General features: G+C 55.9%; 2 protein-coding genes across 2 annotated transcripts; both read right to left on the bottom strand.

The window, feature by feature from the left end:
* Positions 1 to 8,097: 8,097 nt before the first annotated feature.
* Positions 8,098 to 10,867, bottom strand: Gjb4 (gap junction protein beta 4). Its single transcript, XM_005317785.5, has 2 exons — positions 10,489 to 10,867; positions 8,098 to 9,437 (listed from the first exon to the last, which is right to left on the bottom strand). Exon 2 carries the CDS (start codon positions 9,130 to 9,132, stop codon positions 8,332 to 8,334), a length of 801 nt encoding a protein of 266 aa, XP_005317842.2. The 5' UTR covers positions 9,133 to 9,437; positions 10,489 to 10,867; the 3' UTR covers positions 8,098 to 8,331.
* Positions 10,868 to 11,653: 786 nt separating this feature from the next.
* On the bottom strand, positions 11,654 to 14,697 carry Gjb5 (gap junction protein beta 5). The gene is made up of 2 exons (XM_005317784.4): positions 14,551 to 14,697; positions 11,654 to 12,779 (listed from the first exon to the last, which is right to left on the bottom strand). The coding sequence occupies exon 2, from the start codon at positions 12,753 to 12,755 to the stop codon at positions 11,946 to 11,948; it is 810 nt and encodes a 269-aa protein (XP_005317841.1). The 5' UTR covers positions 12,756 to 12,779; positions 14,551 to 14,697; the 3' UTR covers positions 11,654 to 11,945.
* Positions 14,698 to 15,668: the final 971 nt, after the last annotated feature.

Below are 15,668 nucleotides of genomic sequence, written 5' to 3'. Positions count from 1 at the left end.
TTTACTGTGTGCCTGGCATGGGGCGGGTGCCATCCCTGCTGTGGTCCAGGAGAGATGCAGGCATCTGTTGGCTCGTGAGATGAGGGTGATATCAGAGATGCTGTGGTGCTCAGGCCTCGCCCGGATACAGAAGGAGGGGAACAGAGGAGCAGCTGGTGGACGGGGAAAAGGGCTGCGGTGCCTGTGAGGTCCTGAGTGGAGGAGCTAAGTGGGGGGCTGGGCGGCAGCAGCAGTCCACGGTGGGATGACCTGACCTTGCACCTGTCTCACACCTGTCCTTCTCTGGTCCAAGTTTGAGCCTCCCAGGGGCTTTGGATCCCATTCCCTTGAGCTCCCTTTGGGACCTCGACCTTCCCCTACCAACCTCATACCGTTAAATATTCTTAAATATCCCTTTCAACGCTCTCTTCCAAGCTTGCCGTCTCCATTTATCTGGCCCTCACTGTCCCTCCTGCTTCACTGGGACCTGGCTTCTCCCTGTGTCCCATCTCTGCAGACCACTCTACTGCCTCAGGTACCACTGTGTGAATCTGCTGAGTTCACTTCAGCCCTTAGTGAATTTGACCCACATCAGCCTTTGGTTCTGGAGATCACTTTCACCTTCTAGAAACTTCTTTCTCTCGGGCTTCTTCCTCCTCTGTGACACTCATAGTCCCTCGGCTTTGTTGACACCTATGGACCTAAGCTCGGCTGCCTTTCCTGCATTCCATTTGGCCTTGCAGCCTCCATCCTTGGGCATCTTTCCTGGTCTCCCTGCATCTCTGTTCAGCATCACCCGCTCTCCACGCTCATCACCTCCCACCGCAGAGGGCAGCCCTCCCTCCTCCCAATAAGAAGACACTGCAGACAGTTTGGGGCTCACTGAATATATAAACTTCTAGCCGGGAGTGGTGGCACATGCCTGGAATCCCAGGGACGTGGGAGGTTGAGGCAGGAGGAGCCAGCCTCAGAAATTTAGCAAGGCATTAAGCAACTATCAAGAGTCAAAAAATAACAAGGGCTGGGGATGTAGCTCAATGGTTAAGCCCCCATGGGCTCAATCCTTAGTACCAAATACACACCACAAAAAAACAAAACAAAACAAAAACCGTCTAGTGTGGGTAGAATAAGAAGGTACTCTATTACCTTCATTTGCTATGTATATTTTAGAAAGTCATAGATTGTATAAAATACATTAAGAAGTATTGCTTTTCCTCTCCTCATATTTTATGGAGCCATTTTATTTAATAGCATCAATTAACATCAATTCTGGTTAATATTAGACTTTTGTTCTCATGGACATTTTACAGAGCACAAAAACTTTATTTCTGTCCAAGTTATTTGGGTCATAATGCTTTTTGAATCTCTATGAGAAGCTGGAGGTTTTATTCTTGGCCACAAAAGGCTGCATGATATTAGGTGCGTAAATTTTAAAAATCATCCAGGGGGGGTGTCTGTTCTCTCCACAACATAACCACTTCCTCTATGGTTTTTAAAGTATGTCTTTTTTTTTTTTTTAAGGGCTTGCTTACAAAGACAAAACTTGCAGTTGTAAGGTTCTACCCTAGGAATAATGATGAGATTTTGTGAAATGTCTTTGCCTCCATATTTTCCGATTCTGCCAAGTGACCTCCATGAATATCCCAGACTTCATTGATTGAGGTTATTTCAGGCTAATGAGTTTCCCCCAAAGAACATTTTGTTGTTCAAAATGCAATAATTGAGATCATGCCCCATAATGCATAACACTTTGTAGGGACTTGATTATAAGTCAAACCCTTCCTACATGAGGGGTAATTTTGGAACAAAATCTTCCCTTCTGTTTAGGCGTTTGTGCTGACTCCCAACTCTGTATCTCCTGGTTGATCCTTTTGCTAGATGTCTCCACCTGGGTGCCCATCAGTCAGTCAGTCGACACTTTTTTATTGAGTGCTTACTATGTGTCAAGCACTGTCAAGGTGCTAGGAGAGCCTGTGATGAGCACAGCAGAGTCAGTCCCTCCGCTCTAGGAGCTCATTTCTGTGGGGACATAAAAAGAATAAACATGTAAACGAATAAGAAAATTTCATCAGCTAGGATGAACTACAAAGGAGACAAAATGAGGCCTGGGACAGAGAGTGCTGGTGTGGTGCGTGCTTCTGGGGAGGGCCGGTCAGAAGCAGGCTCTGGGAGTGGGGCTGTTTGATCTGCGATGTGAAGGCCGAGGAGACAGGTGTGTGAGACTCTAGGGGAAGGACCTTGCCAGCAGGAGCAGGTGCAAAGACCTTGAGAAGGAGAAGGTCACTGGGAGGGGAGTGTGGCCAAAATGGGGAGCCAAGGATGTGGGCCTGGTGAGGAAGCCAGGGCCCACCCACGCAGGCCGCGGTTGGAAAGGTTTGGTTGATTTTTTGTTTTTCTGGTCTTGATGGGAAGCCACTTGGAGGGTTTTAAAGCAAGGGAGTGACTCGATTGATTTGATTTACTTGCCAGAAAGATCTTTCAGGCTGTTCTGTGGAAGAGGAATTTCAAAGGAGCAAGAGTTGGGGCAGGGAGACTAGTTGCTGCAGGTGTCCAGGTGTCGAAACACCAAGTGGCTTGGGCTGGGGTTGGAGATGGTAGGGAGTGAATGTATGTTGGAATTACAGCCAACGTGACTTGGCCATGGTGTGGGTGTCGTCGTTATGAGGAAAGAGGCTCCTGGGCTTTTGAGTGGAGCAGCTGGGTGGATGGAGATGACATCTTCCAAGGTGGGGAAGACTGAGAGAGAACATAAATCTGTCCTTGGTGCAGGGAATCAGGGGTTAGACGAAAGCGGATTCCTGAGTCTGATACCCATGGAGAGGTTACATCCAAACTCATAGATGAGGGAGTCATCAGCTTATAGATGTACTGGACGAGATCAGCAAGGGGAAAATGTCTGTAGAGGAGAGAAGAGTACAGAGAACTGGGCCCTGGGAGGTCTTTGTTTAGAGAGGAGGAAGAGACGCCCATGGGCATCAAGGCCTGTTGGTGAGGTGGGAGGAAGCCCGGACCTGCCCAGGAGCCAAGAGAGGACAGGGCTGAGGGGGGAGCTCTCATGGCCAGATGTTGCTGCAGGAGTAAGATGAGGCAGAAGAACTGGCCACTGGATTTGGTAACTTGGAGGTCATGGGTCGGAATGAAGTGACGAGGAAATGGAGACATATGCAGATAAATTCTAGAGGATTTTGGGTTTAGTCAATGGGATAGTAGCTGGAGAAGGATGGGGTTGATGTCAAGAGAGAATTAAAAAGAGAAAGAGATGAACATATCATAGGATATTTGCAGAAAGGGAAATCGTGAGTTGGGGGAGAGGGTACCAACTGTGCTGCACAGTCTGGAGCCGGTGAGAGGCGATGGAGCCTGGCGACCTGGTGGAGGGGTTGTAACAGGAGCAGGGATGCTTTGTCCCTGTCACAGAAGGCGTAGCAGACAGGCACACTTGCCGGCGAGGTGGCATGGTGGCTGTGGAGGTGAGGCGCTGTGCTAGCGCTCAGCTATTGCTCCTGGGCCCCAGAGACACAGGACCCCGTGTGTCGGCTGGAATGGCGGATTGGGAGAAGGCAGTTTGAGGAATGAGGAGAAGGTAGAATATATAGTCATCCGGGAGAATCAGATTCAAGTTTTAGAAAAATGTAGGATTTCTTTGAGAGGTCGAGTGTCCATTTGAGCTTTGTGGTCAGAAGTCTAAGTTGAGACCAGTCAGTCTGGTTGGATGGTGATGCCACATGGAAATGCCACGTGGAGAGGGTCTTGCCAGGTCTTTGTGAGCGAAGGAGGAGCACACAAAGGCAAAGGAGTGGAGGAGAGCTACGGATTCATGGCTGTCTGGGGGCCTGTGGTGTCTGAGCTGGACAGGAGGGGAGGGAGGCTGTGGAGGGGGTGACCGGCAGGTCAGTGGGTGGGCAGGAGGACTGCTGGAGTGGGAGTGAGGCTGGGTGGGCTAGCCAGACGGGAGATGAGGCTGCTCACGGTACAGACAAGGTCTAGGATGTGAGTGCACACACGTGGGAGGGTGGGATGGGTGGAGTGGGAGTGAGGAAGTATAATCTCTCCTGGAACTGAGAGGACTTCCTGAGGGACATGAGATCCCTAGGGATGATAACAATGTAGTCATGGAAAGGCAACAAGCCAGGGCTCTGATAGCCCAGGAATGGAAGGGAATAACCATGCCTCCCTTTGAAGCTGAAATCATGGCGTCTTCCTCAAACCTGCTCCTCCTCTGAGGCTCCCGACTCTAGTCAATGGCACCACCGCCCCGAGGCAGAAACCTGGATGTCACTTTGATTCCTCCCTCGACTTGATCCCCACACCCAACGGAATCACCGGATCTTTATGATTCTATCTCCATAAGCATTTCTTAAATCCAGCTACTTCTTTCCATCCCCATCGCACACGCCCTGCCTGGTTCAGGCCTGGTTTTTTCTCTCTCAGACAATTGCATCAGGTTCCAAACAGGTAGCCCTGCCTCTGTGCCTCCACGTTGTAACCAGAGACACTGCAAATTGGATCATGTCCTCTCCCTGCTAAATCTCTCCGGGGCCTGTCATTGTCTTTAGGTTAAAGTCCAAAAAAATATCATGAACAGAGATTTATAAACAAAACTTGCATGATCCTGCACAACCCCCGATTCCAGTCCCTCACCCGACTGACCGCCATCTGGGTTTCCTTCAATCTTTGTCATCAGATTTGCTCTCCTTTGCATACCCTGTCCCCTCGTCTGGAATCCCACCTCCTTCGCTGGGAGAAACCCTCCTGTTTCTCTCTCGTCAGTGTAAGAGGTCCCAGGGAGCCCTTTCCTGGATGCCTGGCTATTAGAGCCTCCTTTCTCTCTCCGCCAGTGCCCCGTGCTTCTGCCAGTGAGCCATGAGATGGGCAGCTGTCCTCTTATCTAGAATGTAAGCTTCATGAGGCCAGGAGTCCTGTCGGATTCTTCCCATCACTCAACACAGAACTGTGAGGTGAAAGTTAGCAATCAGGATTTGTTGGCCCGAATCCAATGGAAGATGGTAGGGTGGAGTGGGTTGTGGTCCTGGGAGTGGGCTGCTGAATGTTCTGGAAGGAGAGGAGGCCACAGAATGAAAAGGACAGAGTAATGCACAGGGGGTTACCACAGTCCCAGATCACAGGAAGACACCAGAAGACCCTTGGCCATGGGTCAGGAGTAGACAGCAGCAAAGGGCACAGGAAAGTGGGTGGCGGAGGAAAATGGCAGTAGCAGGAACAAGTGGGGATTCTTCATGAAGATGGGGGCGGATCAGGGTCTGAGGGGCGGAGAGCGCCGTGTGCAGGGCTTGAGATCCTGAGTGAGGTTGAGGATGAGACAGTCCGATGGCCGAAGTGTGGCCTACAAGTTGAGTTTCAGCTCCCTTTGGAAGCTTCTGGCCAGTCTCAGGTGGTGTTCTGCCTCCACCTGGCTTGTGGCTTAGGACTTGAGACCTCTGGGGAGTAGCATCCATGGAGGAGATGAGCTCACCATAGGCAGGACCCCCCAGCAGCCCCTGGAATGGACTCCTAAACTCTCATGTGAATTGGTTGCGTCTGGGCCTCTGGCCTGGACTTGGGAGCTATTTTTGTCTGAGCAGTGTGTGGCCATCTGGTTTGGTCAAGAGTGCTGCCCTGCTCTCCTGGGTTGGATGGTCACAGCTCTGGTTTGAATTGGGGGTGAAAGCTGCCTTTGTCTCATGGGCTCAGGAATTAACAGGTGGTGCCCTTGTCACAGTGTCCACTTTATGCTTGGAATATAACCTTGCTGCTCTGATACTGCCACAGATTTTTAAAATGGACGAGTTTCTGTCTCTTCCTCTCTCTCTGCTCCTCCCTAATCTCATCTCAGGGGAACCGAGATTACCTTTCTTCCCCGTGTAAACAGCGTTATCTGTCCTGAGTACACACCCACCATAGGAATGAAGTAATCCAGACTTTGGGGATGATACCAGTGATCTCAGAAATGACAGTCTCCCAAATGAACGAGCGAATTACAACTCCAGACGGAGAACATGCGGAATGTAGCCTTTGAGTCACTGTTTAAAAGCCCCCTGTTTCTGCTGATGGGCAGAATCACAGCCTTTGGACAGGGGTCCCCTGTGTTTCTCCTTTGCTAGCCAAGCAAGAAACCGTGACCTGGGTATTGGATTGGCATCGGGGACAGGAGCTTTCAGCAACAATAGATGGAAATGGTGCCCTGCCCAGGTCCCCTTTACTGGAGGACACCCATTTCCCAGCTGCTGTGAATATTAACTGCTCGTGGGTTATAGCAGACCCTGGAGAATTAGCCTCAACTGTGCCAAAGCTACCCCCCGCCCTTTTCAGCTGGCCATCCCGCTATCACAAGTCCAGTGTCCTGGCCTCCAGGGGGAGACAAGTTGGTGGTGAGATTTATGATCTAAATCCCCCTCACTGCACTGATCAGGCCGCAGGCTGGTGCCCTTCCTGCTCAGTTCAGCCTCAGCTCTGACTGGCTTCCCTACAGCTTCTTTCACATGCACCAGATCCCTGCCTCTGGCTCTGCCTCTGGGGACTTGACTGGAGAGGGGGTGACCTCTGATTTTGTCCCATATTCGGGGTGGGCATGGAGGCTACCCAGTGGGCCTGGAGGAACCCCTCTCTTCTCTAGGTCCAAGTTTCCCCATCTAGAAATGAAACTTTGAGGCTGGATTTAGGTAAAACAACAAATCAATCAAACGCGAAGCCACTTTGCTGACCTCCCGGGCTAGGTGTGGTGGAAGGTTCAGATAAACAGGACACACCATCCTTCCCCCAAGCACCTCACAGCTCATTTACTCATTTAACAAACATTTATTGAAGGTCAGCAGGGACCTGGTGACTCAGCATCTTGCCCTCAAGGGTTCATAGGCTGATGGGAGACACTGGGGGGAACTGGCCACCCCGATTCGGGGAGAAGGGCAGAGGAGAGCAGCACCTGGGCGGGCGGGCGCATGGGGAGGTGGGGAGGCTGTCCTTGGGGTTTGAGGACAGGTCACAGAGGAGGCCGGAAGGACATCCCAGGGAAGGGGAGGAGCGTGGTAGAGGCCTGAGGCCTGCCACAGCATGACTGTGGGCCCGGGAACCACCTGCCTTTGGTATTATTGTGGGTTGGAAGAGAGGAAGCCGGCGAGGTGGAGGGCTGCAGGGCCAGGTTGAGGGCAACGGGGATGGGGTGGGAGGATTTTTAAAGTGAGAACAATGGCATGGTCAGATTCAAGAAGAGATCCATCACTCCATCCTGGAGAGGAGGGCAGACCTGAGAGGCGGGGGTGAGGCTGGGGGTGGAAGGGGGCAGATTTGGGGGTTGTTTGGAGCTGGGAGTGCTGTGTTGGGACGCAGGTGTGAAGGCTGGGGGAATCAGCAGGACAAGACAGCTTCCGGCTTGGACAATGGGGTGGGGGGTGGCAATGCCTTTCATGAGTGGAGTGGGGACTTTGAGAGGAGGCAGGTTTGGGGGAAGATGATGGGGTCCCTTTGGAGTTGCAGGGGGTATGAGGTGACTGTGGGTCCCCTAGAGGGCTGTTTAGTGGCAACTGGTGGGACTCAGGGGCAGGTTCAGGCTGAAAGCATGGTCCTGAGTCTTGGAGGCCTGAGGACTGGGGTGGGGGAGGATGAGGCTGCTCAGGCAGTACATGGGGGTGAGAAGAAGGGAACTGCCATCGATCCAAGGATCCGCCTGGGGACACATCTCCTAGACAGCCTGGGAAATTCCATTCTGCCCTTGTTCCAGGTTCACTCCCACCCTCAGGAACTCCCCTACCAGGGACCCGTACTGGGCAGAGCTGGGGAAGTCAGACATGGGAGGCAGAGGCCTCTGGAGTCCCATGCTTTGCATTCATCTGAGGGACATTCCGTGGGAAGGAGCTCCTGTGGGCACAGGGTCCCCATGCCTCCCTCTTCTCCTGCCTTGGTCAGCTGGTGGCAGCGTCATGAGGCCCCTGGTGTAGCCCCTGCCTTTGGGCATTCCCCTTCACATTCTGGTGGCACAATGTATGTGAGTGGGTGGGGTGGGGAGTGACAGGAGGATTTGAGGTTCTGGGGCTCAGATGACCATTGAGTTGCCTGGGGCCCCTCTCTGAGGTCCATGGGAACTCCCGTACTTCCTTACCCACCACTCTTCACTGGGGCTGCAAGTACTTGGAAAATCATGTTTATTAATAGGTTTGACATAACCTGTTGTCTTATACAAAATCCCCACCGGGGACCCCGGCACCAAAACCGTACCCCTCCACTGCATCCTGGCTCCTGGGTGAGCTTCCTGAGCCCCCACCGCCACCTACCTGCTCTACAGAAGATGTCACTGCCCTGGTCCATTTTCCTTAGGGGACAGCCAGGGGATCTGGGGATCCTATCTGCTGATTTTGCAGGTTATGGATACCCACCTGCATCGATTGGGGTGAACCCTGCCTTTATTAGGACAGAGTTCCCATCTTGGGGGTGCCCTCCCTGGGAGACCACATATGGTGGGCACGTGTCGGGTAGACGACTTCGGCGCCGAGACCTCTGCCGCCGGGGGCCGAGGATCTCCATGCACCTCTTGCTCACCAGGTAGGTGACCTCACTGAGGTTGAGCAGGATGCAGATGGCCGCGGTGGCCACCATGAAGTAGGTGAAGACCTTCTTCTCCGTGGGCCGGGAGATGTAGCAGTCCACGGTGTGGGGGCAGGGATCCACCGAGCAGGCCACCACGCGCGGCATGTCATAATCCTGGTAGAGGCGGTGGAAGATGTACAGGAAGCCCGCGTCCACGGCGGCCTTGAAGATGAGGCTCAGCAGGTAGGTCCACCACAGCCCGCCGCGCTTCTTGCTCAGGTTGCTGTACAGCGGCGCCGCCCCGGGCCCGTGTCTCAGGCGGTGCCTCCGCTCCCGCTCCTCGCGGTAGGCCACGTGCATGACGACGAGCAGCGAGGGGCAGGTGACCAGGATGAGCTGCAGGGCCCAGAGGCGCACGTGGGACACGGGGAAGAACTCGTCGTAGCAGACGTTGGGGCAGCCGGGCTGCTTGGTGTTGCAGATGAAGTCCTTCTGCTCGTCGTCCCACACCTCCTCGGCCGCCACCACGTACACCAGCACGCGGAAGATGAAGACCACCGACAGCCAGATGCGGCCCAGCGCCGTCGAGTACTTGTTCACGCCGCTCAGGAGGCTTTGCAGGAAGGTCCAGTTCATGCTGATGGCTTCCTCCGCGCCTCACACCGGCGGGTCTACACCTGGGTGCCACCCACTCAGGCCTTGGGAGCCTGGGAAGACCTGGAAATGGGCACCCTGGAGTACGATGCGGGGGACAATACCGGTTCACAACCACGGGGTCATGGTGTCCTCACTCACAAGGACTTGGAGGGGGAGGCATGGCCATCACCCCGATGTCACTGGGAGGTGAGCCCAGAGGCACCTGCCCCGGTCCCACAGCTGGATGTAGCAGAGCTGGTCTTGAGCCTTTGTCCTCAGATTGGGGAATCAGGGATTATTTTATTCTACAAAGTAATAAATACACGTGAGAGTAATCATGCTGCCCCACAGGCCCGCCAGCCTCTCTTACCCCAGGACTTGGGAAGAGAATGAATGACCCCCTCCCCTGAATGACCCCTGGCCAGGCTGGACCAGGCAGGAGGTGTGGGGGTGCATCCTTTAGGGTTGTCAGATGAATCCAGCTTTGACTGAATGCCAACAGGTGCCAGGCCCCACACCGGGCATGTCCGCAATCTGCGCCTACGTAGATCCCAGGACAATCTCCATCCTCACTCCTCCTCCTTGGCTCCAGGAAGCTTCCCAGACATCCCCTCCTACACTAAACAGAGCCCTTTGAAATTGTGGTGGCTTGGCATCATCCCTGCCACCTCCCTGCCTTGGCGCCGGAACACTGACGGTCTCGACCACAAGTGGGTTCCTCTGGAATTCCAACTGTTTGAGCTCCAGGGAAGGCCAGGGGTGGGCACCGGCTGGACCCTGGCACGGTGTGCAGCCCACCATTGCTTTTCTTTCTCTGAGACTCCCCTTCTCTGACGGCTCGGCTGCCTTGGCTGGCTACCTCTCCTGCTCTCCTCGTCCTGGCCGTGTTCTGTATCTGTCAACCTCCACCACCTCTTATCTGGAGTCCTCATCCTATTCCATCCCACGGCCTGCCCTCTCCTGTCTCTATCTCAGCCTTGTTAGGCACCAAACCCCTGGGACACCTGCCGAGCACCCTTCCACGGCAGGCCACGTTCACCTGTCTTTCTTGTCAGACTGCATCTCATTCATCTGTCCCCACGACCCAGCTCTGGGTCTGGCCCAGCGAACACGCAATACATGTTGGTTACACTGCAGTGAAGCCCCACGCCTTCCCGACCCCTCTTCATCTCTTCTCCGGTCCTCTGGCCTCCCTTTGGTCTGGCAGGGTATTCCTTCCCCTCCTTGGAGTTCCCTTGGGGTTCTCCAGGGACCCTCACCCCTGCACTCTGGCCCCAGCCCCAGCTCCCGGGGGTTTCCTCAAGCCCTGCTGGCCTCATCTTCCTGGCCCTGTCTCCTGCCCTGTTAGGTCCTCACCCTTCTCGAGTCCAGTGGCTGCTCTCCTGTCCCTGGCTTGTCCGTCTGCCCGAGGGCCTCCCGGAGGCAGCTTTTGTTTCTCGCTTCTGAGTGGGGTGGGGCTTTCTGAGCCAATGAGCCAGGCGAGAGTGATCCGGGTGGGTGGGTAGGGCAGGCCGACGGGCGGACTTCCCCGGGCACATATTCAGAGCAAACACCGGGGCGCTCCTCTCCTGGCCTACGCCTTCTCCCTAACCTCGCAGAGGCAGGTGGGTGAGACTGCAGTGAGAGAACAGGGCCTGGTGCGATCATGCCAAGGAAGCCTGGTTCTGACGTCCTCAGCAGCTGACATCTACAGAAAGGGGCAATTTCGATTCAGCCCAGGACCGCGCGTGTCCTACCCTGGTGGGGATTTTTCTGGGGATCAGATCTTGAGCTGCCTTTGGCTTGCACAGGGGGGATGGGAGGGGCCGGCCGTGGCCTTTCTAGATGGGCACCTGCTGCCCCGCTTGAGGCAAGGAATGCAGGTTGGCAGCATGAAATGCCCCAGTTGTCAGGGGCCCAGACACAGCCTCACTCTCCCTTCCCTGTGGACCTGGGCCTCTGTGCTTCTGGGTAAGTGGGTAAGGCCTTCAGGGACGTGAGGTACCCACTGGGGCTGCAGAGGACCCTGGGCCTGCGTCTGGCTGGCACAGTGAAGGTTAATGAGCAGCCAGGGAGGGGCCCCTGTGCCTCATTTCCCACAAGCATTTATCGAGTGCTTCCTAATAGCAATGATTAACATTTATGTGGCCTTTTACAGCCAGCTAACCCCGTCCACAGCCATGAACTCATGAGTGCTCACAGAACTCGACGGGCTGGGCATTATTAACCCATTTTGGAGGAGGGTTGAAGCCACCTCCCCAGAGTCCTGTTGGTGCTTGTGCCTGACTACAGGTGTGCGCACCTACAATCCGGGGACTTCCCATTGCAGCACAGCCACCCCCATGCTGAGCTCCATGACCTCTGTAGACAACCCTCGGGGCTGAGGGCCAGCCTGGAGCCTGAGCACGTGGCTTGGTCTCCAGCAGAGCCGGAACACCCCTTCTCTGGAGGAGAGGATGGCTCCTCATCTGACCCAGTCAAGTGCATCCCAGAGATTGAGACAGTGACCTGGTGAGGGTGACAAAGCCCAAATGACCAAGGGTACCTTAAATCAATGAATGCATTGACCTTTATTAAGCCTTGTTGGTGGGCCATGTGCATGGGGGGGGGTGGCTGGCCCGTCTGATCTCCTTTGACACCCCTCCTCACTATGGTCCTGGGAGGTGGCCCTCAGGATCTTTAGATGTGCCTAAGGCCACCTGCTGGAGCAGTGGGCAGAGTTGAGGGGTAGGGACCGGATCCCAGGCCTTCTGAATCCTCCCTTTGTCCCCATCGATAAGAGATGCTGGAACTTTCCGACCCAGGGCTCCCCGCCAACCTGTCCAGCCCGTCCCTCACAGGATGGTTTTCTTTGCGTAGTCTTGGGGGTGGTCTGGCAAGAGAAGGGGGTGAGGGTCTGAGCCCAGATAGATGAGGTCGTCCGAGAGGAGGTCCTTCGAGGTGACACAGTCCGGCTGATGTCCCTCGTGTGTGGCCCTTGCTCTGCGCGCTGCCAGGCACTCACGACACCTCTTGCTCACCAGGTAGGCCAGCTCCACAAGATTGAGCAGGATGCAGACGACGGCCGTGGCCACCATGAAGAAAGTGAAGATGTTCTTCTCCGAGGGCTTGGAGATGAAGCAGTCCACTGTGTTGGGACAGGGGGCCGCGTGGCACTTGACCACGGGAGGGAGGGTGTATTTGGGGTAGAAGGAGTGGAACAGGTAGAGGAAGGCGGCGTCCACGCCGGCCTTGAACACCAGGCTGCAGACGTAGGTCCACCACAGCCCGCCCCGCTTCTTGCCGGGGTTCAGGTAGAGGCGCCCGCCGCCCCCCCCAGCTGTCTCCTGGTGCTTCTTCTCCCGGGCCTCGCGGTAGGCCACGTGCATGACCACAAGCAGCGAGGGGCAGGTGACCAGGATGAGCTGCAGGGCCCAGAGGCGCACGTGGGACACGGGGAAGAACTGGTCGAAGCAGACGTTGGAGCAGCCCGGCTGGCGGGTGTTGCAGTCGAAGTCCTTGTGGTCATCACTCCACACGCGCTCGGCCGTCACCAGGTAGACCAGCAGGCGGAAGATGAAGACCAGGGACAGCCAGATGCGCCCAAAGGCTGTGGAGTACTTGTTGACCCCGCTCAGGATTCCCTCGAAGATCCCCCAGTTCATGGTGGACCCACGTGTCAGAAGCCACTGCAGGGAAAGGAGAAGAGTCATCTCCCATGTTTGCGGATACTCACTGGGAGGCCGTCCAAGGAACGCGGCGTGGACATCGCCGTCTTCTACGCGTTCCACTCCTTCTACCCCGGAGAGAGCTGGGGTCTGATATCGTCCCCATTTTACAGATGAGGGAAACTGAGGTGGAGAGGGGTAGAGAAGACTACATCAGTCGGAGCAGAGCTAGACGTGGGCACAGGTGGTGAAGCCAGAACCCAGCTCTACCCATAAGGCAGCCAAGGTGGGGCCAGGGGCCGCTCACTCCTCTCAGGGTCGTAAAGAGTGAAGACGTGCGAGGTTGGGACCTGCTGCCCTCTCTCTCTTCCAACCCTGGCCCCTCCTCGGGGGCCTCAGCCTGGGTGACCTCTTTCTTTGCTGAGCCCCGACCCGGCCCTCTCCCTGCAGAGAGCCCCCCTCCAAAGGGGAACCTGTCCCCATCTAGTCCAGCCTTCAGTACATGCAGGCAGTGCCCTCTGCTCAGGTGTGACTCTCTGGAAGCCAGCTGACCTGGAGATGCCCTGGGCCAACCAGAGTAGCCTGGCAGTCCAGCGTTCCCCAAACCAGTGTTCCGTGGAACCCTGTCCCACCCGCTGGCAATCTTGGCAATACGAGTAGCCAGAGAAGAGGGTTCTGTGTTCACGAAAAGTCGGTGAAACCCAGGGTTCAGCGGCATGAGAGAGGTCCCTTTACTCAACAATACTAATAAATCCCCTGTGTGATTCTCCAAAAGAGGGACAAAAAAATACGTAGTATTGTCTCAACTCCTTGGATGGCAGAACCCCGTTCCTTCCCGACGCGTGTCTGGTGGAGGCACGGGAGTGCTTTCCCGTTAACCGGGCTGGTGCATTTGGCACGAGGAAACACACAGAGGCAGACTGGCCTCCAGTTAAGGAAGGGGACTGCTGTGCAGGGCGAGGGGTACCCTCCTCCTCTCTCAGGAGGCCTCTGCCTGAGACCCATGCACTGTGGTCTCACCCGCTGCACACCCAGGACCTCAGGGAGCCTGTGGGCTCAGCCTCTTGCACTAAGGGGCGCTGGTCCAGTGGGAGGTCCCGGGCCATCCTGGGCCCTGCTTGATTGCTGAGGAGGGAAGCCAAGGGCGGGGTGGGGTGGGGGTGTGTTATCAGTTTGCTCACTGTAACTAGTAAGCCCTGGAGCGGGGACTTGAACCCATGCACCGGCTCAGGAACCCACCCTCTGGGAACTGCCCTCTCTCGGGCTGGGCCTGTCCTTAAGTTTCCGCGAGCTGCCTGCCTGCCGTGAGCAAGCCCTCCTCCACCTGGTGGAGGCTGGCAGTCTCTGCTCTGCACCCCGTGTCTCCTCACCACCTACTTCTTGGCCGTGTGGCCCCTGCTCTGAGTCATCTGTGTCTGCTCAGTCCTGCCTGAAGTGGGTGGGCCGGGCAGGTTCCCAGGAGCACCCAGCAGGCCCCAGCCCTGAGCCCCCAGGGGCTCTCTCCCAGTCCAGCCGGCTTGGGGTGGGGTGGGGTGGGTGGGACGCTGCAGGCCCAGGCAGAGCTGAGCTCTAGGCCCCCCCTCAGCCCCTCTCCCACTCAGCTCCTGGCTCCCACCTACACCTGGCTGGGGAGATCTGGAAGAGCCTAGGGAAGAGGGAGGAGCCCTTCATTCCCCCGCGATTAGGACCCGGGGTGGCCCATGTGTTCAGCCCACCTCCCCACACGGCACCAGAGAAGTCTCCCCTGCCAGGTGGGCTGGGGACAGGCACACCTGGACTCAGAAGCCTCTACCTGAGTGTCTGCTCCTCAGGGCTCTCCTGGTAGCTGCTCCTGGCAGCGGGCGGTGGGATTCAGCAAGCAGCCAGACTTCATGTCAGGAGGGTTTCTTGGGAAGCTCATTCCTGGGTCAGAGCCTCCAGAGCAGCCTGGGTGTGGCAGACTTGCTGCGGGAGGAGGAGCTGCAGGCGGCACTGCCATTGGATGGGCTTCAGCCTCCCAGACAGCCTCTCACGAGGCTCAGAAAACTTAGGGGTTCGCTCCTCTGAGGGTGTTGAACCCAGAATCCTGGCTTCTCAGGGGAGAAACATAGGTCCACTATGACCCTCTGCTCATGGTATCCCGGGGCTTGTATGGGAGCACCTAAAGCCTGTCATACCCTCTCATTCTTCTGAAATGCTTCACTGCTGACTCTTAGGCCTCCTCTGGCTTCTGTGGGCTGCTGTTCAGGTTCTTGTCCCTCTCTGGTTGTTTCTGAGTGGCCTTCCTTCCTCAGGGGCCCAGGGGCTTTGGAAATCCTACGCCTCTGACTCTTGTTTCTGGTCTCTCCCAATTGTCCCCCCCACCCCCAGGACGCCATTCTCCCCACTTCCTCCTTAACTGGCCAACTCCTGTGAACCTTGGAGGGGTCCAGTCTGGGCCCAGTGTCTCCACGGCTGGAGTCCACATCTCCTCCTCTGGAGTGCACACTCCTGTGTCTGGATCTCACACCCAGGTTCTAAATCTCATTCCTGGTTTTTGATCTGGGTGATTTATCTGGTTCCTCCCCTGTACAGAGAGACATGCTGCTCCCACGAGGGGTGTCCTGAGAAGACCTTGTGATGTGCAGTGACTGGATGCGCAGAGGGTGAGGCCTGAGTCCTGGCTCTGCCACTTTCTTGCTGTGGCATCTCAGCCACTTCGCCCTAAAAAGGGAAAATATCGCCTGCCTCATAGGGTGGGTGCAGTGATCCCGCAGCCTGGGCCCGGAAGTGCTCAGCAGGGCATCTGACTCAAAGGAAGTCCTTCCCACAGCTGCCTCCCAAACTGCCCGGCCTGGCACGTGGCGGGGGGGAGGGGTACTCAAAAAATGTCACTTCCTCTTCCTTTTAAAAATGTCTACACCTTTTCTTCTGAGATGTGGGGAAGGCAGA

The sequence above is a fragment of the Ictidomys tridecemlineatus genome, chromosome 11 (genome assembly GCF_052094955.1).
Source record: "Ictidomys tridecemlineatus isolate mIctTri1 chromosome 11, mIctTri1.hap1, whole genome shotgun sequence".
Lineage (NCBI taxonomy): Eukaryota > Metazoa > Chordata > Mammalia > Rodentia > Sciuridae > Ictidomys > Ictidomys tridecemlineatus.
This window is presented reverse-complemented; position numbering and strand designations above follow the sequence as displayed.